This window comes from Gobius niger, assembly GCF_951799975.1.
Source record: "Gobius niger genome assembly, chromosome: 7".
NCBI lineage: Eukaryota > Metazoa > Chordata > Actinopteri > Gobiiformes > Gobiidae > Gobius > Gobius niger.
Genome location: NC_136858.1, coordinates 574,408 through 600,618, shown reverse-complemented (window position 1 = coordinate 600,618; position 26,211 = coordinate 574,408). Strand labels below are relative to the sequence as shown.

The window sequence follows — 26,211 nt, the reverse complement described above, 5'->3', positions numbered from 1 at the left end:
GCTTTATCAATCCAATAATGGACATACAACACAAAATACATCTATTTTAAATGTCCCTTGAAGCTTCAGCCACTTAAAGATTTACTCACGATGTATAAAGTAACTTTTGTAAACTCAAGTAAGAGTAGATACTTTATTATCATAGGCTATTTTTACTCAGGTAGAAGCGGTCCAACCACAGACTGTTAACTCATCTGAACACCAGGATGGGGAACCCCGCCCCTGGCTGCGGTTCCTCCTCCCCCCGGCTGTGGAGCTCCTGCACCCCGCCCCTGAGCTGACGTCGCCGGGGCTGAGAAGCTGGTGGAGCCGGAAGAAAAGATGGCGGATCATGAGGAGCAGCTAACTAACGAGGAGAAGGTAAGAGCGGGACACAACCCTTCCCCAAACCCCGCCGTTCTCTCGCCGGCTCACTTTTGTCCTCGCGCGCGCATTTCCAACGGGCTGTCCGCGCCGCTCGTGCCCGCCCGCAGCGCCTCTCCCTCGGCCGTGCCAACCCCGGGGCCTCCGCTGCCGCTTCGCCTTTTATTATTTTTAGCCCCAACTTCCGCTCGCAGACTCCTTGTACGGTCCTGGCTCAAAATAGACGCCAAACACAGCTCCGATCACGTCCCCGGCTGCCTCGGATCCCTCTGAATTATGCTAACCCCGAGGCTAACCTGAAATAAACGGGCTGTTCCCCGTCGAAAAACTGTTAAAAAGCGTTTGCTAGCTGCTTTAGCGTTAGCCGCGGTGGCTAACCTGCCTGCTTCACATACGCCCTTTTGCACTTAGGTGGCACTTCGCTGTCAAAACGTACAATTAAAATACCAGTTCAGCCTGCAGACTAAACAATAATAACCCCACTTGTATTTACCCCCACGAATAATGCTAAATACATAATGCTACTGTTAACTTCTACAATAATTCTAGGATGCTACACAACTAGCTTGACTTCGAAGATGCCAATGTCGCATCTTTAGCCTAATATGAACTTAGAGGCGAATATATGTCCTACTTTACCTAATTCCAAGCATAATAATAACACCAAACGCCTCACAATTCCTAAATTTAACCTTACATAATGATAAATAATGGTAATAAATAATAATCGTCACTGTGAATGCGATGCTACCGAATTAGCATCACTTCAAACATATCCGTGAAATATTTTTTTTAATTTTATTTTCCCCTTTTGCTCGCGAATATAGCTTCTTTGGTCGATTGTGCTCCAGATTGTGGTAACATGTGTGTCTCAAAACGGGAACTGTGGCTTTTTTTATCGCGGATAATGTGCTAAAGTTTGCTCGTTCCGTGTTTATTTCCTCATAGCGAGAGTAGGTCGGTTTGACAGCGGCGCAGAAACAAAATGTGGCATTGTGTGCGTTTGATCACTGTAAAGGTGCTTAATGCATCGAAAACACACCGTAAACCCCCCGTAGGCTGGAGATGACCTCGCTTTCTTGTAGCTTCACGGGTTTTTTGTGTGAAAATGGGTAAAAAAGTAGGCTAGTATTGATTTTGAATCGGGTCGACCACTGTGAACGTGGCCTGAAGGGGGTTTAGCAGATAATGCTTTTGACCCATAAACAGAATTTCTTTTTATCTGTGTTAAGTCGGTGTTGATACAATGGGCTTATAGAGGGTTCAGAGTAGGGCCGAAACAACTAATCGATTAATCGACAACTAATCGATTACTAAAAGAGTTGTCAACTATTCCAGTAATCGATTAATCGTTTTCTAGTAAACACAGACTAAAATTGAGCAAAAAAGACATGACAATTATGTATTTTGGATGAAAACCTACTTTGTTTTTTAAAGTTAGGGTCTGCAGTGTTTTGTACATTGTAAATTTCATAAATATCTGTCTTTGTCTCGTCCAATCAGAAAGCAGAATTAGCACAAAGAGCCTCCTACAAATGTTTACTTTAAGTTTACTCCATCCACGTGTCCTCAAGCGGTGCCACTTTAGCTTTATGTGATAAAAAAAATTGAAAAAAATACAATTTCCATGCACCTTTCACAGCCAATCGATTAATCGTAAAAATAATCGGTCGATTAATCGATTACCAAATTAATCGTTAGTTGCAGCCCTAGTTCAGAGGTTATACAGCTTTTATACATGTTTGTGGAATTGGTTAGACTTCACTATTTCTTCTTCCTTTTTGAATAACAGGGTGTTTTCGTATTCGAGCACAGTGAACAGTTGTTTGGTTGTAGCTGTGTTGCTTTAAAACTTTCCCCCCCAGTATTGTATAATAACCGTATTCTTGTGTGGTTGTTGTTGAGAGTCAGATGTTCGCTCGGCGTCATTGACTCAGCGTTTTGTGTGGAGGTGATTCACCGCAGACTGCTGCTGCTGCTGCCGCCGTCCACAAGAGTCTTCTTTCCTCTCTCTGTGAAGTCGTGGTGCTGTGCCTTCGCCCAACAGCACAGACAAAGCAGCTATCACAGCCGTGCACTTAAACCAGAGTGGGTGAGAGTGAAATTTGAAAGTAAACAATCAAGTTCCTCACTCGACGGGTCAATATAGACGAGAGTCAGAGGAGAACAGATGGAGGCTGTGTCCGGATGTCCACCCCAGTCCCAAACCCAGTCACTCACTACACCGGCCCGCACTGGAGTAGTCTGTTATTGTCAGTGATTCTGTTGGTGTTTCGGGGGAAAGAAGCTCACTACTTTGTCCTGGGGTCTGGAGCGGTTTGGGGTTAAAGGGGAGGGGGACATGTCACCGTCAGGCCTTTGAGAGTTCTTAGTCAAAGTTGTCTTTCTTAACATAATTCTGGTCATCTCTACACATAGCCTAAATGCCTAGTTTTGATGTGGAAACATGAAATAAAATAAGACATTATAAGGACAGCTGGAGGAGGTGTTCGTGGATCGGGAAGTCTGGGCATCTCATCTCTGCTCAGACTGCTGCCTCCACGACCCGGCCCCGGATGAAACTGTGGATGGATGACATAATGCGCCTACTCGTTTTGGCCATTACACTTTTCGTTTCTTTTCTTTTCTTTCCTTTCCAAAACTTTCCTTTCCAAACCTTTCCTAACCTTTCCAAACCTTTCCTTTCCTTTCCTTTCCTTTCCAAATCTTTCCTTTCCTTTCCTTTCCTTTCCTTTCCTTTCCTTTCCTTTCCTTTCCTTTCCTTTCCTTTCCTTTCCTTTCCTTTCCTTTCCTTTCCAAACCTTTCTAAACCTTTCCAAACCTTTCCAAACCTTTCCTTTCCTTTCCAAACCTTTCCTTTCCAAACCTTTCCTTTCCTTTCCAAACCTTTCCTTTCCAAACCTTTCCAAACCTTTCCAAACCTTTCCTTTCCAAACCTTTCCTTTCCTTTCCAAACCTTTCCTTTCCTTTCCAAACCTTTCCTTTCCAAACCTTTCCTTTCCTTTCCAAACCTTTCCTTTCCAAACCTTTCCTTTCCTTTCCTAACCTTTCCTTTCCAAACCTTTCCTTTCCAAGCCTTTTCTTTCATTTCCAAACTTTCCTTTCCAAACTTTCCTTTCCAAACTTTCCTTTCCAAATCTTCCTTTCCAAACCTTTCCTTTCCAAACCTTTCCTTTCCTTTCCTAACCTTTCCTTTCCTTTCCTTTCCAAACCTTTCCTTTCCAAACCTTTTCTTTCATTTCCAAACTTTCCTTTCCAAACTTTCCTTTCCAAACTTTCCTTTCCAAATCTTCCTTTCCAAATCTTCCTTTCCAAACCTTTCCAAACCTTTCCAAACCCTTCCTTTCCAAATCTTCCTTTCCAAACCTTTCCAAACCTTTCCAAACCTTTCCAAACTTTCCTTTCCAAATCTTTCCTTTCCAAATCTTCCTTTCCAAACCTTTCCAAACCTTTCCAAACTTTCCTTTCCAAATCTTTCCTTTCCAAACCTTTCCAAACTTTCCTTTCCAAACCTTTCCGAACCTTTCCAAACCTTTCCAAACCTTTCCTTTCCAAACCTTTCCAAACTGTTCACCCGGCGCCTAAAAAACAAACGTAGAGACTCATCAGTGCTGGTATAGGCTTGGCAGAAACAAATAAAGCCAGGCTATATTGGAGTCTTATTTTATTCATTAGTTTTTGGAAACATTTACATATAATTTATTTTATTTATTTATTTATTTATTTTTGCAAGGACAGTGCATATTAACATAACAGCTCAACTGTAAAATATGCCAGAGTTAGCCAAAAGGCTAGTTTTCATCTGTAGTCCTCGGCCAGATGTACAGTAGGCACCCTGGAAATGGGTAAGACAAGTTATCACGATTATCACATGGCAAAGTACAATAAACATCACATTTGCTCAGCAGCAATATAATTGTGTTAATAATTGCTGTTCACAAATGTAAAAGACGTGATATATACTTTTTTTTAACATTATTTTCTTTAGTGTAGATGAGCGATGTGCCCCAGCTAATGCACATACAGAGGTGTCTTTGACCCCTCCCATAACGACCCAGACCCTTTACCCTACAGGCTCCTGAAACACAAACTTGCGGGGTCGGCCCCTCCCTAAACAAACCGGTCTCAAGTGAACAGAACTGGTCCGCTCCCATGGAAAGCGGGATTATAAGTCCGAGAATCGTGTATTTCTGCGATAAAGGCCGACCAAACTCAACAGACAGTGGAATATTTCTGGATAAATATTAGTGGGATAAGTTTTAAGAATAAAATGTTTAGTCGTCGTGTTTTGAGAGGAACAAAGTATAGGCACATAAAAGAGGGGTCGATTCTCACCGGGACGTCTGGAAGTCATTTCTCTACAGAGATGAATAAAGTATAGGGGGTTGGGGTTAAGTCCGTATTGGTCATGCCGGCGCGTTTCAGTGACGTTTCAGGTGTGCTTAATAAACCAGTCTCAGTCACGTGATCTCATAAAGCTTCTGGTTAGGGCTGAAACAACTAATCGATTAATCGACAACTAATCGATTACTGAAATGGTTGTCAACTATTTCAGTAATCGATTAATCGTTTTCTAGTGAACACAGACTAAAATAGAGCAAAAAAGACATGTCAATTATGTATTTTGGATGAAAACCTACTTTGTTTTTAAAGTGAGGGTCTGAAGTGTTTTGTACATCGTAAATTTCATAAATATCTGTCTTTGTCTCGTCCAATCAGAAAGCAGAATTAGCACAAAGAGCCTCCTACAAATGTTTACTTTAAGTTTACTCCGTCAACATGTCCTCAAGCGCCGCCACTTTAGCTTTATGTGATAAAGAAAAATGAAGAAATACAATTTCCATGCACCTTTCACAGCCAAGCGATTAGTCGATTAATCGTAAAAATAATCGGTAGATTAATCGATTACCAAAATAATCGTTAGTTGCAGCCCTACTTCTGGTTTAACCTCTTAACTCCCACCTGAACGGATCTCATTTTCTCCAGTGTGGCTTCACCCTAATCACAAAACGTCTGTAAACGCAAAAATTAGACAAAAATTCAACAAAAATGTGACAAAAACCCACCAAAAAGTGACAAAAATTCAACAAATATGTAACAAAAATTCAATAAAAGTGACAAATTTAAAAAAAAAACACACAAAAAAGGTGACACAACACAGCAACAACACGAGGAAAAAGATCAGTTTTGTGGGTCTTAGCTTTCAAATGAGGTGTTATACAGGCTTATATAATATAATAGTCAAAGAGGACAGAATGCACTTGGTTTAGGCGGGTGGTAAGAGGTTAAGACAAAAAAGCCGTATGTGATGCAGAGAAAGCAAAATCAAACAAGAAAAGTATTAAAAAAAATAGGCGAGAATGGCACAGATAAGTGATGTAGCAACCAACAAATAAAACATCACATAATTAAAGATCTAGAGCGTCCTGGAGTATGCAGAGTGACCACACTAAACTATCAGATAAAAGTTTTTCATGTCGTCTCTTTTCAGGGTGAGCGCTTGATCGTGAGGAGTTCCCAGTTTCTAAACGCGCTCAGAGGAGTTTGATCTAACATTTGTTTCACATCTCCGTCTTGAGAGTTTCGTTGCTGAAAGAGGAGCTTCCTGATCACAGCCACAAACCGCACAGACAGGAAGTCTCTTCTGCTGAACAACTCACACAACCAGAAAAGTGATTAGATTCAAGACGAAGAATGAGGAGAAGCTGTTGATAAGGTTCAGGTCCGGTTTATGTGGCAGAGGGAGATCGGGATGATCAAAGTAATGGAAGTGTTAAGAACTGGCGCAGCTTTAGGTCAGTGTGTCAGTTATTTTCAAAGGAAAGTTGAGTTTAATGATTTTCAGTAACAGGTTTGAATTTGAGTATATTTTGGGCTTGTTTTGTTAACATAACACTCCACTAAATACCGAATAATCTGAGTTTACTCGATCACTTTGTAAAAAAAAACATTGGTCGTATCATCAAGGGAGTGATTTGTTATTTTGATTATTATGGCTCAGCTTGTAAAAACCCCAAACACATTGAGTGCCAAAATTACGAAACTATACACCAGCTCTGTGATGAACAGAAGTGAAATAAATGACGATGAAAAACGTGTGAAAAGTCACGATCTGGACATTTTATATGTTATTGCGTTTCTTTTCTCTTTTTTTTAGTCCGCGGGTGTGTGGTGTTGTGTAGTGAACAGCAACATCGAAACAGTTGAGATTTTGACATTTCTCTGAGTTTTTAAATGGTTAAAATCGGACCAAGGACGACTGAGAAACATCCTGTTAAAGTCTTCAATCCAGAACCAGGATGTTTAAATGCACACGCCATAAAGAGAGATCGAGAACACGCGTGTTTCAAAACATGAGACAGTGATGTCATTGAAAATTGACTTGAGATGGAAATATTAAGGCATTATATTTTCACATAACGTTGGTGTCCGTCCAGAGAGGAGGAGGAGAGAGGAGGAGAGAGGAGGAGAGAGGAGGAGAGAGGAGGAGAGAGGAGGAGAGAGGAGGAGAGAGGAGGAGAGAGGAGGAGGAGAGAGGAGGAGGAGAGAGGAGGAGGAGAGAGGAGGAGGAAGAAGAGGGAGGAGGAAGAGAGGAGGGAGGAGGAGCAGGAAGAGAGGAGGAGGAGAGAGGAGGAGGAAGTGAGAGGAGGAAGAAGAGAGAGGAGGAAGAGAGGAGGAGAGAGGAGGAGAGAGGAGGAGAGAGGAGGAGAGAGGAGGAGAGAGGAGGAGAGAGGAGGAGAGAGGAGGAGAGAGGAGGAGGAGAGAGGAGGAGGAGAGAGGAGGAGGAGAGAGGAGGAGGAGAGAGGAGGAGGAAGAAGAGGGAGGAGGAAGAGAGGAGGAGGAGAGAGGAGGAGGAAGTGAGAGGAGGAAGAAGAGAGAGGAGGAAGAGAGGAGGAGAGAGGAGGAGCAGGAAGAGAGGAGGAGGAGAGAGGAGGAAGAGAGAGGAGGAGGAGAGAGGAGGAGGAAGTGAGAGGAGAGAAGAGAGGAGGAGGAGAGAGGAGGAAAAGAGGAGGAGAGAGGAGGAAGAGAGAGGAGGAGGAGGAAGAGGAAGAGGGAGGGAGAGAGGAGGAGAGAGCTGAGGAAGAGAGAGGAGGAGGAGGAGGAAGAGGAGAGAGAGGAGGAAGAGGAGAGAGAGGAGGAAGAGGAGAGAGAGGAGGAGAAAGGAGGAGGAAGAGGGAGGAGGAGAGAGGAGGAGGAAGAGGGAGGAGGAGGAAGAGGGAGGAGGGAGGAAGAGGAGAGAGAGGAGGAAGAGGAGAGAGAGGAGGAAGAGGAGAGAGAGGAGGAAGAGGAGAGAGAGGAGGAAGAGAGGAGGAGGAGGAGGGGGAGAGGAGGAGGAGGAGAGAGGAGGAAGAGATCCAAACTAGCCTCAGTTTAGCTTAGATTTCTCAGGAACCGAGGCACGTAGAATTAAACAGTTTTCACCTACGCAGAGCTGAGAGTCTCAGCTTTCAAATGAGCCACATCATGTGTCCATAGCTATAACACTGAATACACTGTGGTGCTACAAATACAAACGATCTGGATTGTCGGTGCTCTTCAGCTAAATCCCCAAAACAGTGCGGCCTCAATGTGTTAATACCATTTTCTTTCAATACCACGAGTTCAGTTCAGTTTGGTTTGAGTCGACCCTGATGAAGAAGAATCTGAGTGAGATTCTGAGGCAGGTCCTGACACGGCGCATTCCTCCAGCGGGACGTCCTGTCCAGTCCAGGCAGGAGAGGAACCAGCAGACACAGATGTTAGAGCAGCTCTGGCAGAATGTGAGGAACACATCTACATTCATTCATTCATCCATTCATTCATTCATTCATTCAGGGGTTTTATAAATGGACCTGATCTCTCGCACTGTAGCAGCTCAGATCACTGGTGAAAAAGCCCAGGTTTAGCCCGTGTTTGTGCCTGGAGGAGGAGCCTAATGTGTATGTTTTGGGTTGATGGGTGTAAACTGAAGGAAACCCGCTCCTTCTACTCGTCTTAATCTGTTTGCGAATGTTTCTGCAGCTCGTGTTAATGAGCGTCTGGAGGGAATCGTTCCCTCAGCCGCCGCGCGCTTTGATTCTGGTGGAAGTAGGTCGATGTCGATGTCGCCGTTTTTTTCTCAGCAGTTTGTTTGTTTGAAAGATATTCACCGTCACCGTGTTTGTATCGAGATGAATGAGCGTCAGAGGGGATTTGAACGCTGCTTTTTGTGGTTGATCTTTCATTCCTGGGTTTCCCCCATTTTCTGTAAAAGGAAGAACGGACGCTCTCACAGCAAACGGGTCTCGGGTTCGACTCCTCTTCCTGTTTCTCTGCCCGTGTCTCCGCTGGTTTCCTCCGGGTGATCAGGTGATTCTGTCCCTCAGCCGGGCTCCTCGTCTGGAGATGGTCCCAGAGCAGAGCAGGGCATTTCCATACGGGGACAATAAAAGTTCACCTGAACCTTTTCTTCCTGAAACCGTAAGAAATGGCGGCTGGTTCTGGAAGGTTGTGGCTCTTCAAACTTTTGTGCATCTTTAAAGGTGCATTATGCAACTCTTTATTCAGAAAGAAAGTTGATATTTGACCTTGTAATGACCCAGCGGCTGAATGAGTGGTCATCATGGCTAGGGCTGCTCGATTATTGAAAAAATAATAATCACGATTATTTTTGTCATAATTGAAATCACGATTATTCAAACGATTATTTGTTGCCTTTAAAAAAAAAACATCAAAAAAGTGACAGAAATCTATAAAAAAAAGACAAAAATCCATAAAAAAAATTGACAAAAATCCAGCAGAAAAAAGACAAAAATCCATCAAAAAAAATGACAAAAATCCATCAAAATAAGACAAAAATCCAGCAGAAAAAAGACAAAAATCCAGCAGAAAAAAGTGACAAAAAATCCAGCAAAAAAAGACAAAAATCCAGCAGAAAAAAGTGACAAAAAATCAAGCAAAAAAGACAAAAATCCAGCAAAAAAAAGACAAAAATCCAGCAAAAAAAGACAAAAATCCATCAAAAAAAGACAAAAATCCATCAAAAAAAGACAAAAATCCATAAAAAAAGACAAAAATCCATCAAAAAAGTGACAAAAATACATCAAAAAAAGACAAAAATCCAGCAGAAAAAAGACAAAAATCCATAAAAAAAGACAAAAATCCATAAAAAAAGTGACAAATCCATCAAAAAAAGACAAAAATCCAGCAGAAAAAAGACAAAAATCCACAAAAAAAAGACAAAAATCCATTAAAAAAAAGACAAAAATCCATCAAAAAAGTGACAAAAATCCATCAAAAAAGTGACAAAAATCCATCAAAAAAGTGACAAAAAATCCATCAAAAAAAGACAAAAATCCAGCAGAGAAAAGACAAAAATCCATCAAAAAAAGACAAAAATCCAGCAGAAAAAAGTGACAAAAAAATCCATCAAAAAAAGACAAAAATCCAGCAGAGAAAAGACAAAAATCCATTAAAAAAAAGACAAAAATCCAGCAAAAAAGTGACAAAAATAAAAAATTTGAAAAAAAACCTAAAAAAAAAATTGGAAATGTTTTTTTTTGAAAAATTGAACAAAAATAATTATAATCGATTTTTTGCGATCATGCTAATTTTGTAATCGTTTACTGTTGTAATCGAAATCGTAGTCGAATTTCGATTAATTGCACAGCCCTAGAAACATTTATTCATAAATGAGAGACCAAATGTGTGAAAAGGACAATAAAATGTGGAAAATACTATCAATATTTTCACATTTCGCAGCGAAACACATCATTAGGTCATATATTACGTGCAAAACTTATATTTGTAGAAAAAAGTTGCTTTACTTTGGGCGACAATAGTGAGTTTCAGCCCTTGGTGTTTTGGCAGTGAAGAAAACCGGCCTCCATGACACAAACGTGCCTCCCCTGCTGTCCAGACTGTACAGAGAGACATGGACAACCCAGGACGACTGAACAGGAACGGAAACGCAACCACTGTGTTGCACAAACCCAATATTGCGCATATTCTTGCACGTTCCTTCACAATGGCCTCTCGGACGCTCCAGGAGCAATGGTTTTGTAGGTTTTCTGGTGAGACGCTCCATCAGAAGTGAAACTAGGGCGACAACTCTGAAATTTCTTTCTTTTTTTGTTCACATAACGCTAAAGGCGCCGCTTGAGGACGTGTTGATGGAGGAAACTTAAAGGGAATGTTTGTAGGAGGCTCTTGGTGCTAATTCTGCTTCTGATTGGACGAGACAGACGGATGTTTATGAAATGTTGTAAACACTACAGACGCTAACTTTAAAAACAAAGTAGGTTTCCATAAAAAATACACAATTTTGATTTCTCATTTTTGCTCTATTTGAGTTTGTGTTTACTAGAACGGTGGTTCCCAACGTTTTTTGTCTTTCGTTCCCCTTTGGCCTTTCATTGGCCAACCGTGTACCCCCTACCTCAAGGGTGTTACAGTTTATTTAAAAAGTAATTACTTAAAAGTGGTATTTGTAAGAAAAAGGACAATGTTGCAGTCAAAGTAAACCTACAATTTTCCCAAAGCAACTCATTTGACTGAAAAATACAGCTTTTCCTATAAAGAAATTCTGTTACATTTTCCCCTTTTTTCAATCAGTCGTTTCAGCCCTAAGTGAAACCTTCCAAACAACTGACACAAAATATCAGCTTTTGTTTCCACAGGCTTGACAAACACAGACTTGTCATTCTATTCATGTATTAGGGCAGTAGGATATATCGTTATCGTATCAATGTGGAGATATGAACGTTCAAAACATTCAAATCGAAAAAAGCAAGGTCAAGGTCATTTTGAGAAACACACAAATCAGAAAGTACTTTAACAGTTTTAAGGTTAAATGGGAGAAATACTGTCAATGCACCCAATTAGGTCAAATCATGCACAACTCTGGCATTTGTACAAAGTGCACTGGAAAATAATTATAATAATAAATTATAGAAGGAATGACAGAAACCTACTTGAATGAAGAGATCCGATCTAAAGTTTTGAGTAGATTTGGTCTGGTCTTAGATCAGATAAAACATCTTATCACCAACGGAACAAGTCATTATTCTCTTAACTCAGATTATATTGTATACTTTCAAGTGAAAAACAAATCTTTTTTAAAGTAAAAGTGCATTTGTCTGATTTCAAAGTGGATTTCATGCTTGTTCCATTAGCATTAGCATTTGTGTCTTTATCTTAGATTAGTCCAAACAGACTCAAATCCAACCTAAATAACCTTTACTCAAGCAATTTTAAGTCATTTATCCCATTTATCCCATTTATCTCATTTAAGATGGTATTTTTTTCCAGTGTAGTGCTTTACGTTGGCCCTCGGTCATTTTACAATGAGAAAAATTGGCCTCCGTTAAGAAAACTTGCATACCCCTGGTAAAAACGCTAGAGTTTCATCAATAAAACTGCTCTCTTTATTATTATCTTTTTAGTTTTCTGAAAAATGCTTGGTTTTCGCCCAACGTGTCGTATCGAAGAGCAATAGTGGAAACGATTTGCTGCTTTCAGAGTCCGGTGAATCCAATCCATTATATTATTATTATTATTATTATTATTATGAAATGACTTTAGATGAAGCTGGATTTAACATCATTTAATGCCGTTTGTTTGTATCAGGGATTAAACCCGCTGTGAGTCAGGATTACGCCTTCAGTGAAATATTCAATGACTTTCTTGACCCATTTCCCTCATTCCTCTTTGAGAATCTGCTTTAATCTTTGCACGTGCGGCTTTAAAACAGTCATATTTGTGTTGTGTAAACCCTGAGGAGCTGATTATCGTGCACTCTGTCTCCGCGAAGAAGAACATTTCCCCATAATTCTGACACCGACTGCGTCTCTGGGAGGAAGCGTCTCCCTCCAACGCGCCGCACATTTTCATGACCTTATTTGGTCGTGAGCCGCTGAGGGGGGAAGCGTCACGTGACCAGCCAGAGTCAGGAAGTGCAGGGGAGACACAGGAGGAGGGGAAACGGCAGCCCCTGGTGGAGGCCGGAGGGAGTACAACAACATTAGGACGAGCTCTTAGGGGAAAAGTGTGATTACAAAGCATGGAATAGTATTTAAACTTGTCACTTTCTGTGGAAATGGTGACATTGCTCCATTTTTAACAGTTTAGCAGATTCTAAGTTTAGCACACAGTCTCTGATTCTCTGCAAATGGCTTTTAAATACCTGATATTTCCATGATTTCTCTGTGATTTTCCTCGTTTTGGTCCATTTATTTGCATTTTTTCTCATGTAATCCTATATTTTTGACCCTGAGTGGGTTGTATTACATTGTAGTTCATGTTTATAGTGGTATATTTTAAGATGAACAGAGCTTTACTGTCATTTCTGCCTGTGCCGATTTAGAAAGATGTAAAATGTCCAGTTTATCGTGTCTCTGGTGTGTCTGAGATCAGCCCAGTGAAAACATGCCACTCACCGATTGGTTTGCTCCACTTCCTGTTTGCTTGTGTATGCGCATGGGAAATGTAGTTCTAGCGCGTTACCGACGGACCGCATATAATGTAAATAAGAAATCATCTTGCGCAAAACAGTGACCTCGCATTCTGAGACGCCTGATTCAGAGGAACTGACTTTCATGTGTTTTTCTTACCGCTGTTTCCTCTTGTGTTCCAGGTACGTGTAGCAGCCAACTTCATCATCCACGCCCCGCCCGGAGAGTTCAACGAAGTCTTCAACGGTTTGTACCTCCCTCTGTCTCTCACTCAACCCTGGAAATGTTAAAGTGTGAATGGGAGGGACTGTAGCGCACATCACTTCAACACGTTACCGGCTTTTTAAGAACGAGGAGCGACGGGGTTTGTGAAGCGGCGCTGACTAAACAAACACAGAGAAATACGTCTCGCTGTTCAGATTTGTAACCATCAAGATTAGGGATAGGGCTGAACGATTTTGCCAAAAATCAATATTGCGATTTTTTTTCAATCAATATTGCGATTTCGATTTTATTGCAATTTTCCGCTAATAACTTTTTGTTGCAATACAGTTAGAAATTTACTACTGATTAAGGCGAGACACGGCAGGTGAAAGTATTGATGTTTCACGCAGTGGTCGAAGTGTAGATTTGTATCTATTTTCCTCCCTTTACATCTTAGTTTTCATGTCAGATATAAAAATGATGATGTTTATTTTATGATGTTTTGTCTGCGAGGTGGAGGTAACAGGAAGTAGCTGCTGCGCCGCGTAGAAAGGCCGTCTTTCCTTCGGGTTTTCATTCATAAATATTGACAGATTTTACATCCACGTGTCCTGCTAAGGGGCCCCGTGATGACGCTTTCACCCAAATATGGTGTTTTTCCTCCTACGAGACGCTGGAGCGGAAAAGTCGGAGAACGGGTCGAGCATGAGCACTCGCTACAAAACTTCAGGGCTGGTTTTCTCTGAATGAGAGAAGCCGCACTCGGGCAGAGCCTGAGCCCTTATAGAAGCTCCCACAGACTCCAAACTTTACAGTCTGAGACCTAACAAGATTTTGAAGGTTTTTTCAGAGGGATTTTTTAATATCTAATTCCTAGCCTGATTTATTCAGCTTTGAAACCAAAAAAACAGGCGGAATTTGAGTTTTTACAGATTTTTTCACTGATGATTAGTTTATTGAAAAACTAAACAAAATATCCCAAATCCCCTCTGAACAAATCTTAGTTACTAATATGTCAATAACATAAAACCATAAATTTTAATCTGGCTCAATTCATTATTTTGATTTCAGCAATTTTGGCCATTTTAATGCTCAAAATGCCTTATTTTTATGTGAAAACATAAAATGACAGAAAAAGTGCAATACATTTTTTTCTCATATTTCTGTGATGTTCAGCAAAAGTTTCAAATTGAAATCTCTACATTTATTTTTTCCCCCAATTCACCTGCAGTGATTATTACTTTTAAGTCCTTCATAATCACGTGGAATATAATTCCAAATAGTCCACATAGTCATTTAGCCACATCATTTCCAATAAGCTTATATTGAATTTTTTTTTTGTAAACAGCCTAAATAATTTCTTGCTATTTGCTCTTGTGTTTTAGTCAGTGGTTGTGAGAAAAGTTCTTATCTTTATCCAAAACATTCCCAAACAGAAGCCTTGAAAAGTGAGCCACAAAGGACTCTGTACATCAGCTCAGGCTCAGCTTCATCTGTGTGGAGCCGAGACGTGTGAATCCGGAGGAAAGTTTCTGTGATCAGAGCATGAGACCGTGTAGCGCTGCAGCTAACGCAATGCTAACGGAGGAAACAGCAATAGTCCTGAGCGTTGGCTGCTTTTTATGCGCTGATATTTTCATAGTCTCTCGCTGCTACACTCACTTCTATGGGCAGCGGCATCAGCTGCATGGGCCAAAATCGCGTGTCGGTTTATCGTTCAGCCCTACTCCAGACGTAGAACCTCTTCGGACTCGCTGCTGCCATGTTTGTTTATGATTAACGGCGCATGAGCAAGAAACGGGAAGTTGTGTCTGACGGGGAAACGGCGTAAACGCGTCTCCTCAGGGCCTGAAGCTGCAGTGATTCCCTCTCATCTCCACAGCACAGGCTCCACTTTTTAAACTGAGCGTGACAAAGTGCTCATAATCCCATCAGCTCCACACACACACACGTGTCTACATCTGCTCGCGCTGACGTGATCCGAAAGTAACCGCACAGGAGCTTCAGAACGTGCGAAGGACGTCGCACTCGCTGAGTAAAGGCTATATCGTGGCTTTGCTTTGGAGAATGATCCGTGAATTGATCCGAAGTCGTCCTGACCTGTTGTTTGTGTTTTTGCAGATGTGCGATTGCTGCTCAACAATGACAATCTGCTCAGGGAAGGTGCCGCACAGTGAGTTCTCACAGTTTACTACATGGTTTGTCCTCCGGGTCTCCTCCTGTTTGTCTCCTCCTGTTTGTCTCCTCCTGTTGGACCTCCCTGGCATCTCTCATGTGTTTGTAGATTGATGTTTCTGTGTTTCTCACTGACTCTGTGTTTTGTGTCTCAGTGCGTTTGCACAGTATAACCTGGACCAGTTCACTCCAGTGAAGATCGAGGGCTACGACGAACAGGTGCCTCTCACTCTCTGTGTGTGTGTGTGTGTGGTGTGGCCAGCAGGGGGCAGCAGTGCATAGATAATATTAATACAAGAGCTGACTCCCTCACAGATCTGTGTGTAAGGCCTAAAAAAAAAAGTTTTGGTTCAAACAGATTAATGTTGATCTGTTTAGAAATATACAAGTAAGTTCACAATATTTATTCAAAATTATGAATTATGTTTTGTTATTTTCATGTAATATATACGTCCTGCATTCTGTGGCATTTCAGATGTTAATTTGATTGATACGGCAATTAACAAAACTCTGATATTCTAACACTGTAAACGGGACACCAGGTTTTGTGCCTCCCCCAACCCCCGATCTTCTCCGCCGCTGCTTCAACGCACTCTTTGCATGTGGTCTTCTCGCTCTGCGCTGTGGACGCCGCTCAAACTCCTTTGCCAGGAGCTTTGAAGACGTGCTTGACGTTGCGTTTGTGACTTCACGTTTTGCACTTTGCGAGCGCGCTGATTATTCGCTTTCAGCGCTGTGCGAGGGGGCGAGCGGGTTGGAGTTAGGGATGCACCGATACCACTTTTTCTAAAACCGATACGAGTACGAGTACTTGGATTTAAGTACTCGCCGATACCGAATACCGATACGAGTACAAGGCATTTTCTTCAACATTCTTAATTTTTTCACAGCAGATTGGTTTGTAATTAGTTAATTTACTCATGTACATTTCCTTAAGTAAAGTGGGCGACACATTTAAGAGCAGTTATATTAGAATTGTGCTGATGCCATTTATTTATTTATTTTTATTTTCATTCAATATAATTTTTAATTTTTATTGCACTGTCCATCATAGACAGAAAAGCCCATGTCCCAAAGCTCCCACTGCCTGTGCTTTATTCATTTATGTATTTTTATTTAACAATAGTATTGAGATGGTCTCTTTTCGTCTTTACTTCAGCTCCGTGTGGATTTTCTCGTGTGTTTGTAGCAACTTAGCGAGTAGCTACAGCGTTTTCATTGTTCTGCTGCAGCTCATTTTCGCTCAATATAAACATGCTGTATGTCTTTATTTTGGATTTTCTGAGGACTTTTTAGTCGCTGGGTTAGTTTTTCAGATGAATAAACCCCTGGGCATAAAACGGCGTCAGAATGGCCAAAACTGCGCTAGCCGCGAGTTAGCATCGTTAGCCTGTATGTTGTAAACACTGCAGACGCTGCAGCACTAACAACATTAAGCTCTGGTTAAATCCAGCACAGACTCTGATTTAGAGAGTGCAGTCTGTAATAAAGTCAGCTCTATGTGGAATATTGTATTTCCACTAAAGAATTCTCCAGTTTGTTGCTATTTTCTCTCCTCAGCTGAGAGGTGCGCCTCGTAGGTGCGCTGGCCGCACGTCAAATGGTATCGGTTCCTGGTATCGGGACCTCATGAATGAGTATGAGTATGAGTACAAGCATGTGGTATCGGCCCGATACCCGATACTGGTATCGGTATCGGTGCATCCCTAGTTGGAGTGAAGTCTGTTTGGGGGCAGGTGTGAAACAGGGACCTCTCTTGAAATCATTTGTACTTTCATGACTGTCCAGAAAACATAAAGTGTAGTGTAGTGTTTTGAGGAGTAAATAAATAAAATAAAGATAGACTTTTTTTAAAGGCAACAAATAATCGTTTGAATAATCGTGATTATTATTTTTTCAATAATCGAGCAGCCCTAGATGGACTTCCCTTATTTTTTAGAACGAGCTCAGTCAGTGATTTCAAAATATCTTCCTACAACAAATGGTGCCGTCATAATCTATCACAACTTTATCCACATCGTGACCACGCTGTACGTTACACGTCGCAGCTGTGGAAACACTGGCATGACTGCCTCTTAAAGGTTTAGAGGTTTTTATTGTATGTTTTTTGTCTGTGTTGATCTGGACCACGAGTCTGTAATAATAGATAGATAGATGATACTTTATTGATCTCACAGATGGAGAAATTACATTCGATGAGAGAGCATCCGGCAGCAGCACCCATTCAGTGCGCATCATTCCCCATGTTAGGAATTTGTCTCATACTGGTGTAAATGAAAACTCACGTGCAGGAAGTAACAAACGGGAACCCGGGCCGAGGGGGACGCTGCGGAGGAGCTGATCCGAGCGTAACTTTGACACAGATTTAGCCACTTTTCAAACCTCCTGTGACGATATTTGGAAACAGGACAAACAACAAATGTTTATGACCCTCCAGGGTTTTAATAAAGTCACCATCGCGTCTTCAAAGCACGTCCAGCTGCTCCGTGTGCAGGTCAGTCCCACGCCTCAAAATAACTCCTCCCATCAGCGCGACCGTCTCGTCTTCTCTCGGGTCAGTCTCATGATCGATCACAAACACAAACGCTCCGTCTAAACTCTCCTTTTACACAAGATAACAACAAATAATCCGGTCCGCGGTAAAAACGAAACAGAAACCTGCAGTGACATTGATGTCAAAGCTCCGCTAACAGCAACGAAACACTTCCTGTTGTCCCGACAAAATAAAAGGCATCAATGTTCCAGCCGCTGGGAGAGGGTTTGAAATGTTCATTAATAAATGAACCTAATATTTTAATGGACACGAATCTTGTTTTTCTTCGTTTTCCTGGTCGTCCGTTTTGCTCAAATAGAATTAAAGGCCTGTCTCTAATTGTGGCCTGGTTCCAATAAATGCCTGGTCCTGATGCCCTTGAGTAAATAAAGGCCCCGGCCTGTATTATACAGACAAAAACTGGACCTGACTCCTGAAACATCACTGATGCCCTGAACCAAAATGGGATTAATCACAATAAAACTAATTGTCTAAGTCTGTAATTTCAAATGTAGAAGCTCAGCAAATGTTTGGCTGATTGGAAACCTCAAGAAGCTTAAACATGTGCAGATGTACAGTCTATTTTAACTTATATTATAGCAAACAATAAAAAGTTGCTAAATCATAATTGACTTAATATAAAAGGCTTCGTCTGTTGCCCCCGACCAACACTGGGTTCACATTTTTGGCCCCTAGTCCTAATGAGTTTGAGACCCCTGATCTAAAGCCTAACTCTCCTCATCCTGACCCCGTGGTGACCCCGTGGTGACCCCGTGGTGACCCCGTGTCCTCTCCTGTTGCAGGTCTTAATCACAGAGCATGGCGACCTGGGCAGTGGCCGGGTGTTGGACCCCAAGAGCAAGATTTCGTTTAAGTTCGACCACCTGCGTAAAGAGGCGAGCGACCCGCGGCCTCACGACGTGGACTCGGCTCTGGAGAACTGGAGGAGCGCCGTGGACTCGGCCGTGAGGGGTTACGTGAAGGAGCACTACCCCAACGGAGTCTGCACCGTAAGGCTTTAGCTTCCTCTGGGTTCTTTTTGGTTCCCTCTGGTTTCCTCTGGGTTTCCTCTGGGTTTCCTCTGGGTTTCCTCTCTGTTTCCTCTGGGTTTCCTCTGGTTTTCCTCTGGTTTCCTCTGGGTTCCTCTGTTTCATCTGGTTTCCTCTGGGTTTCCTCTGGTTTCCTCTGGTTTCCTCTGGTTTTCCTCTGGTTTCCTCTGGGTTTCCTCTCTGTTTCCTCTGGGTTTCCTCTGGGTTCCTCTGGGTTTCCTCTGGATTTCCTCTGGATTTCCTCTCTGTTTCCTCTGGATTTCCTCTGGTTTCCTCTGGGTTTCCTCTGGGTTTCCTCTCTGTTTCCTCTGGATTTCCTCTGGGTTTCCTCTGGGTTTCCTCTGGGTTTCCTCTCTGTTTCCTCTGGATTTCCTCTGGATTTCCTTTGGATTTCCTCTGGGTTTCCTCTGGGTTTCCTCTGGTTTCCTCTGGTTTCCTCTGGGTTTCCTCTGGGTTTCCTCTGGGTTTCCTCTGGGTTTCCTCTGGGTTTCCTCTGGTTTCCTCTGGTTTCCTCTGTGTTTCCTCTGTGTTTCCTCTGTGTTTCCTCTGTGTTTCCTCTGGATTTCCTCTGGATTTCCTCTGGATTTCCTCTGGGTTTCCTCTGGGTTTCCTCTGGGTTTCCTCTGGGTTTCCTCTGGGTTTCCTCTCTGTTTCCTCTGGATTTCCTCTGGATTTCCTTTGGATTTCCTCTGGGTTTCCTCTGGGTTTCCTCTGGTTTCCTCTGGTTTCCTCTGGGTTTCCTCTGGGTTTCCTCTGGGTTTCCTCTGGGTTTCCTCTGGGTTTCCTCTGGTTTCCTCTGGTTTCCTCTGTGTTTCCTCTGTGTTTCCTCTGTGTTTCCTCTGTGTTTCCTCTGGATTTCCTCTGGATTTCCTCTGGTTTCCTCTGGATTTCCTCTGGGTTTCCTCTGGTTTCCTCTGTGTTTCCTCTGTGTTTCCTCTGTGTTTCCTCTGTGTTTCCTCTGGGTTTCCTCTGTTTTCCTCTCTGTTTCCTCTGGTTTCCTCTGGGTTTCCTCTCTGTTTCCTCTGGTTTCCTCTGGGTTCCTCTGGGTTTCCTCTGTTTTCCTCTGCATTTCCTCTGGTTTCCTCTGCATTTCCTCTGGTTTCCTCTGCATTTCCTCTGGTTTCCTCTGCATTTCCTCTGGTTTCCTCTGCATTTCCTCTGGTTTCCTCTGCATTTCCTCTGGTTTCCTCTGCATTTCCTCTGGTTTCCTCTGCATTTCCTCTGGTTTCCTCTGCATTTCCTCTGGTTTCGTCTGCATTTCCTCTGGTTTCCTCTGCATTTCCTCTGGTTTCCTCTCTGTTTCCTCTGTTTCCTCTGTTTTCCTCTGGATTTCCTCTGGTTTCCTCTGTGTTTCCTCTGGTTTCCTCTGGATTTCCTCTGGTTTCCTTTGGGTTCCTCTGTGTTTCCTCTGGTTTCCTCTGTGTTTCCTCTGGGTTTCCTCTGGTTTCCTCTGGGTTTCCTCTGGTTTCCTCTGGGTTTCCTCTGTTTTCATCTGGATTTCCTCTGTTTTCCTCTGGATTTCCTCTGGATTTTCCTCTGGTTTCCTCTGGGTTTCCTCTGGGTTTCCTCTGGCTTTCCTCTGGGTTTCCTCTGTTTTCATCTGGGTTTCCTCTGTTTTCATCTGGGTTTCCTCTGGGTTTCCTCTGGGTTTTTCTGGGTTTCCTCTGGGTTTTTCTGGGTTTCCTCTAGGTTTCCTCTGGATTTCCTCTGGGTTTTTCTGGGTTTCCTCTGGATTTCCTCTGTTTTCCTCTGGATTTCTTCTGGTTTCCTCTGGGTTTCCTCTGGGTTTCCTCTGGGTTTCTTCTGTTTTCCTCTGGGTTTCTTCTGTTTTCTCTGGGTTTCTTCTGTTTTCCTCTGGGTTTCCTCTGGTGATGGAAACGTTTTATTTTCCAGATCTATGGGAAAAACATCGACGGGCAGCAAACCATCATCGTCTGCATCGAGTGCCATCAGTTTCAGCCCAAGAACTTCTGGTGCGTTCACTTCCTCGTCTTTAGTTTGAGTCAGACATTAGTGTTTCTGTCCGTGATCCTGGTCTGTTTCCTTTCCTGTCAGGAACGGTCGCTGGAGGTCAGAGTGGAAGTTCACCATCTCCCCCTCGTCCACCCAGGTGGCCGGCATCATGAAAATACAGGTAACGGACCGACCCGGGACGCGAACCCCTGACCGAGCACGCGCTGAAGCCCTCCTTCTGTTTCAGGTCCACTATTACGAGGATGGAAACGTGCAGCTGGTGAGCCACAAAGAGGTTCAGGAGGACATGAACATCTCTGTGAGTGGAGCTTCACGTGTGAGAAGTGTCAAACTCTGAGTGTAACTGACCACAGCTCCCACAATGCTTTGCAGAACGAGACGAACACGGCCGACAACTTCGTGACGATCATGAAGAACGCGGAGAACGAGTACCAGGTCTGTGCGACGTTACCACGCGGTTTGGAAAGTCAAATGTTCAGGGGCAGCTTTTCTGTTTACATCTGGAATCCGGAGCTTTGTGGACAAATGACTCCCACACAAAAGGCCTTTCTCACCGGCCCGGAGACGAGCTGGAGACCAGGCCAGTCTCCAGGCCAGTCTCCAGGTCAGTCTCCAGGCCAGTCTCCAGGTCGGTCTCCAGGTCGGTCTCCGGGTCAGTCTCCAGGTCAGTCTCCAGGTCAGTCTCCAGGTCGGTCTCCAGGTCAGTCTCCAGGTCAGTCTCCAGGCCAGTCTCCAGGTCAGTCTCCAGGCCAGTCTCCAGGTCGGTCTCCAGGTCGGTCTCCGGGTCAGTCTCCAGGTCAGTCTCCAGGTCAGTCTCCAGGTCGGTCTCCAGGTCAGTCTCCAGGTCGGTCTCCAGGTCAGTCTCCAGGTCAGTCCCCAGGTCAGTCCCCAGGTCAGTCTCCAGGTGGTCTTAGTGAAAACGAGCAGGTTTGTCTCCACATGGTCTCTGAGGATGCAGATGTGGCCACGTCCCTGCGATGTGTCCAAGACGCCGTCGAGACTTGGAAAAGAATCAGAAAACTTTTTTAATCCGGTGAAGGTTGATTCTTTGCAGTGACGTGGCCACACAGAACAAACCTGAACCTGTTGGTTTTCACCGTGACCTCCTGGAGACTCGCCTCATCTCCAGGGGACGTATCGAGGTCTCCGTGACCAGCAGCAGCTCCAGTCTCCTGCTCGTCTCCAGGCCGTGGGATAAGCCTTATTTAGAGGGATTTAGCGCCCTCTAGAGGAGGAGCGTGTCCTCTGGTTTAGAGAAGACGACACGGGAGGTTTGGCCAAACTATCGCACTTTGTAAACAAAACAAAGTTTAAAATTCTCTATTACAAACGAGGACGTCAGCTTTTTATCAAAGGTTTTAATGTTTTTATAGACGTATTAGAGTGAGATGACAGTCCAGGACCACCTTGTAATGTAATATTCAATATGTGAATGTGTTCAAATCATAGAATTAGGGATGCTCCGATATCAGATATCGGAGCCGATACAGGAAGAAATGCTACATTGGGGATCGGCTACAAATATCCGATACTGAACTGATGGCAGTTTTGGCTCTCACTGCTTTAAACTGACTCAGGACCTGCTGTTTGTCCTTCTGAACCTGGAGAATCCAGTCTCACAGTTAGTTTTGTGTTTTTGATCCCCGCTAGCAACAGCATGCTAATGCTAGCGGCAGCTAATCCAGGCTGGTCAGAAACTATGACCTGATAAAAGCCAAGTGTGACTGTTTTAGTTTATGAAATAACTGAACATATTTGAAATAACTTAATGTGAGTTTGTGACAGTTCTCAGGTGCGTCATATACACGAGGATATTTAGTGTAGAAAAGTCCAGTCATTCTTGTTTAATGTTTTTCCATTCGTTTATTAGCAAATAACCTATAATTGATCTTGTTTGCAAGAATAGTTTAGTTTATTTATTTATTGATTGATTTGACAGGGACATTGCAAGTCAACATAGAACAAAACAAGCTTGTTACTGATGCAGAAAGAGTTTAGTGCTATTTTTCAGCTCCAGTCCCTGGTTGGGCCTTTCTACACAAAAGTAAGTTTAGTTTGACAGGGACGTGAACAGGAGCATTAATCCGCACATGAAAAGATGCTTTGGTCCAGACTTTAGCTCTTGGAGCTCATTTCCATCTGCAGTCCCCAAGATTGATCTCACACTGAGTGAAGAAACTGAATGATCCTCATCTCCAGAGAAAGACACTTTTAAGAAACATCTGCAGATTCATTAACCTCTTAACTCCCGCCTGAACTGAGCACATTTTCTCCAGTTTGGCTTTACCCCAGTCCAAAAGCTTCTGGAAAAAAAATGTGAAAATAGCAACAAAACTGAGACGAAAACAATGATGGAAATGTGACAAAAAAGCGACAAAAAATTGATGAAAAAATGACAAAAATGACCAAAAATGTGACCAAAAACTAACAAAAATGTGATACAAATTTGACCAAAAAAAATGACAAAAAATGTGATAAAAAATACAAAAATGTGATTTAAAAAAATGACAAATGTGATAAAAATCTGACAAAAAAATTATTAAAAAACATAAAAATGTGACAAAAAAGCGACGAAAAATTTATGAAAAAATGACCAAAAAAAAATACAAAAAATTACCAAAAAATGACAAAAATCTGACAAAAAAATTACAAAAAATTTACAAAAAATTACAAAAAAGTTGAATAATGAATGAGTTGAAAACCCAACAAAACAATGCTGGAAAAAAAATCTGACTTGAGGAAAAAGATCCTCTCGGTTCAGACGTGAGTTAAGAGGTTAACCCCCATTATCAGAAGCAAAAGACTTCTCCAGAGAATGTTCTAAATCTCAGAAAGGCGATGGAGACGACGAACACTCTGACCCGACCCCCCCCTCCTGTGTCCACAGACGGCCATCAACGAGAACTACCAGACGATGTCGGACACCACCTTCAAAGCCTTACGTCGCCAGCTCCCTGTGACCCGCACCAAGATCGACTGGAACAAGATCCTGAGCTACAAGATCGGGAAGGAGATGCAAAACGCTTAAACGAAAACCCCCCACCACCGCCACCACACCGCCCGAAAAACATACAAGAAACCCGACAGAAAACGGACTCTCCTCCCTCCCTCCCCCCCCCACAAACACTGCATGAATGGATAGATGTCTCGTCTTTGTACAAACGCTAGAGAAACAAACGCCAGATTAGGTCTCAAAAAACACCGCGATTCGGGGGAAGATTCGCGGCGGCGGCGTTGGATTTCACTCAATATTTCAGAACTCGGATAGAAAATAGAAACTCGTGAACTTCGGAATCAGTGGCTGTGAAAATGCTAGAAGCTAAATGTAATCACGCGTTTATAAAGATTCAGATTCGTCTTTTGTTCCTGGTTATTCGGATCATGAAATCCCGATCCGCCGCCGTCCCAAGAGTTTCCGCATTTTCCAAAAGACACAGGACGACACTTTTATGCAAATTCCATCGAAACACGAAAAACCGATCAATACTGTTCCGAATGTGCAATACGAGCGTGACCTCTTTTACGATTGTAGACGGTTTTTGGGGAGAGTTTAAAGTAAAATTTGACCGCGAGCTTAAATTGAGCTTCCCTTTCTAGCTTCACCTCGGAAACGATGTAAAGGAAAACGGAAAAAAGATGTTTGCAACACGGACGGTTTGGGCGCTGTGAGGAAGGTTCAGGGTTCTCGATCCACTTCCACTCTTTATTTTTTCTATAGTAACCCGGATCCGTCATGACGAATCGCCGTACGAGCTCCGTGGCTCACACTTCTAACCCGCGTGTGTCCGAACGTCTGTCCAGTGGAGTCAAAACAACTGTATTTCACTCACAAAAGTATGTTGCATTAAATGACAAATTTTCTATCAACGCCTCGAGTCTGGGTTTGTGTTTGAAGTCGGTTCACAGTTGTTGCTTTGACTTTGTTTCTCTCTCCTGAAGGACACTGAGATTCACAGATCTAGGAAACTACTTTCATCTTTATTATTTTGTTTTTTAGGGGTTTTTTGGTCCCAAATTCCTCATTTTCCAGTAGTTTTGGATCATTTTTCTCTGGTCGTCTTATGATGCTTTTCTTTCATTTTATTAGACATGACAGTTTAACCTCTTAGCTCCCGCCTGAACCGAGATTTCTTTTCCATCATTTTTTTGGTAGGTATTCAACTCATTTTTGTAACTTTTTTGTCTTTTTTTTATCACATTTTTGTCATTTTTTTTTTTAATCATTTTTTTGTCTTTTTTTTGTCGTCTTTTTTGTCAATATTTTATCAATTTTTTGTCTTTTTTTTTTCAAATCATTTTTTGTCACATTTTGTCACATTTGTCATTTTTTTGTCCAATTTTTATCAAATTTTTGTCAATTTTTTACGACATTTTTGTCATTTTTTTGGTCATTTTTTTGTAAATTTCTTGTCACATTTTTGCCACTTTTTCATCAATTTTTTGTCATTTTTTGTCAATATTTTATCATTTTTTTGTCTTTGTCTTTTTTGTCACTTTTGTCATTTTTTTGTCAATATTTTATAAATTTTTTGTCTTTTTTTAATCATTTTTTTGTCTATTTTATAAATTTTTTGTCACATTTTGTCACATTTGTCATTTTTTTGTCCAATTTTTATAAATTTTTTGTCTTTTTTTGTCCCATTTTGTCCAATTTTTGTCCATTTTTTTACCACATTTTTGTAATTTTTTGGTAATTTTTTTTGTAAATTTCTTGTGACATTTTTGCCACTTTTTCATCAATTTTTCATCACTTTTTTGTCAATGTTTTCTCACTTTTTGTCACATTTCCATCATTGTTTTCGTCTCAGTTTTGTTGCTATTTTCTCACCTTTTTTCCAGAAGCTTTTGGATTGGAGTAAAGCCAAACTGGATTCCTGACTCAGCACGACTGTAGGATAAAGATGATGTAATACGGGCTCAATATCCTATAAGTAAACACTGTATATTGTTTAGAATTGTTTTTTAACTCGATGCTCTTGGAGTCGCCCTCGGCTGAAAAAAGGCTGGTGACCCTGGAGTGGAAAGACCAGGGCGGGCGGGGTCACCTGAAAGTTCTAGTTTCCGACACATAAGACCACAAGTCTCTCTCGCTTTGTTCCAAAGTTCTGTCTGGAGATCACAGATGTTGTAGTGGGTTAAGAAGTTAAAAAAACAACTGCAGGCGAGTTTTGAATCCAAAATGTATATGGATAGTAACATTTTGTATTTGTTACTCTGTTTTTACACACTAGAAGTTCTATGCTGGACAGATTTGTTCTGTTGTAGATGGTGGCAGCATGGACCTGGGGTTAAATAAAGTGCAGTTCGGCGCCCCCTCCAGCAGATGGCGCCAGAGCCGACCACCTGCAAAGCGCTTTGTGACGGTGAAGGGCGCTCTGGCTGCAGGTGAAAAAAAAACATTTTAGTCTCTTTTTCCAGAAGAATGGGAGATCGAATTTTCGACACAACTCTTTACAAAAGATTAGTTTAACCTTAAACAATTTGGGAAGCGCAGGTCCGGTTC

General features: G+C 42.3%; 1 protein-coding gene across 1 annotated transcript; it reads left to right on the top strand.

Annotated features, from left to right (window-relative positions):
- The first annotated feature begins 219 nt into the window (after nucleotides 1-219).
- LOC306965857 (F-actin-capping protein subunit alpha-2) lies at nucleotides 220-24,571 on the top strand. Its single transcript, XM_079560428.1, has 10 exons — nucleotides 220-360; nucleotides 12,956-13,019; nucleotides 15,099-15,150; nucleotides 15,308-15,371; nucleotides 18,489-18,695; nucleotides 20,628-20,707; nucleotides 20,790-20,868; nucleotides 20,935-21,006; nucleotides 21,081-21,143; nucleotides 23,596-24,571. The coding sequence occupies exons 1-10, from the start codon at nucleotides 322-324 to the stop codon at nucleotides 23,734-23,736; spliced, it is 861 nt and encodes a 286-aa protein (XP_079416554.1). The 5' UTR covers nucleotides 220-321; the 3' UTR covers nucleotides 23,737-24,571.
- Nucleotides 24,572-26,211: the final 1,640 nt, after the last annotated feature.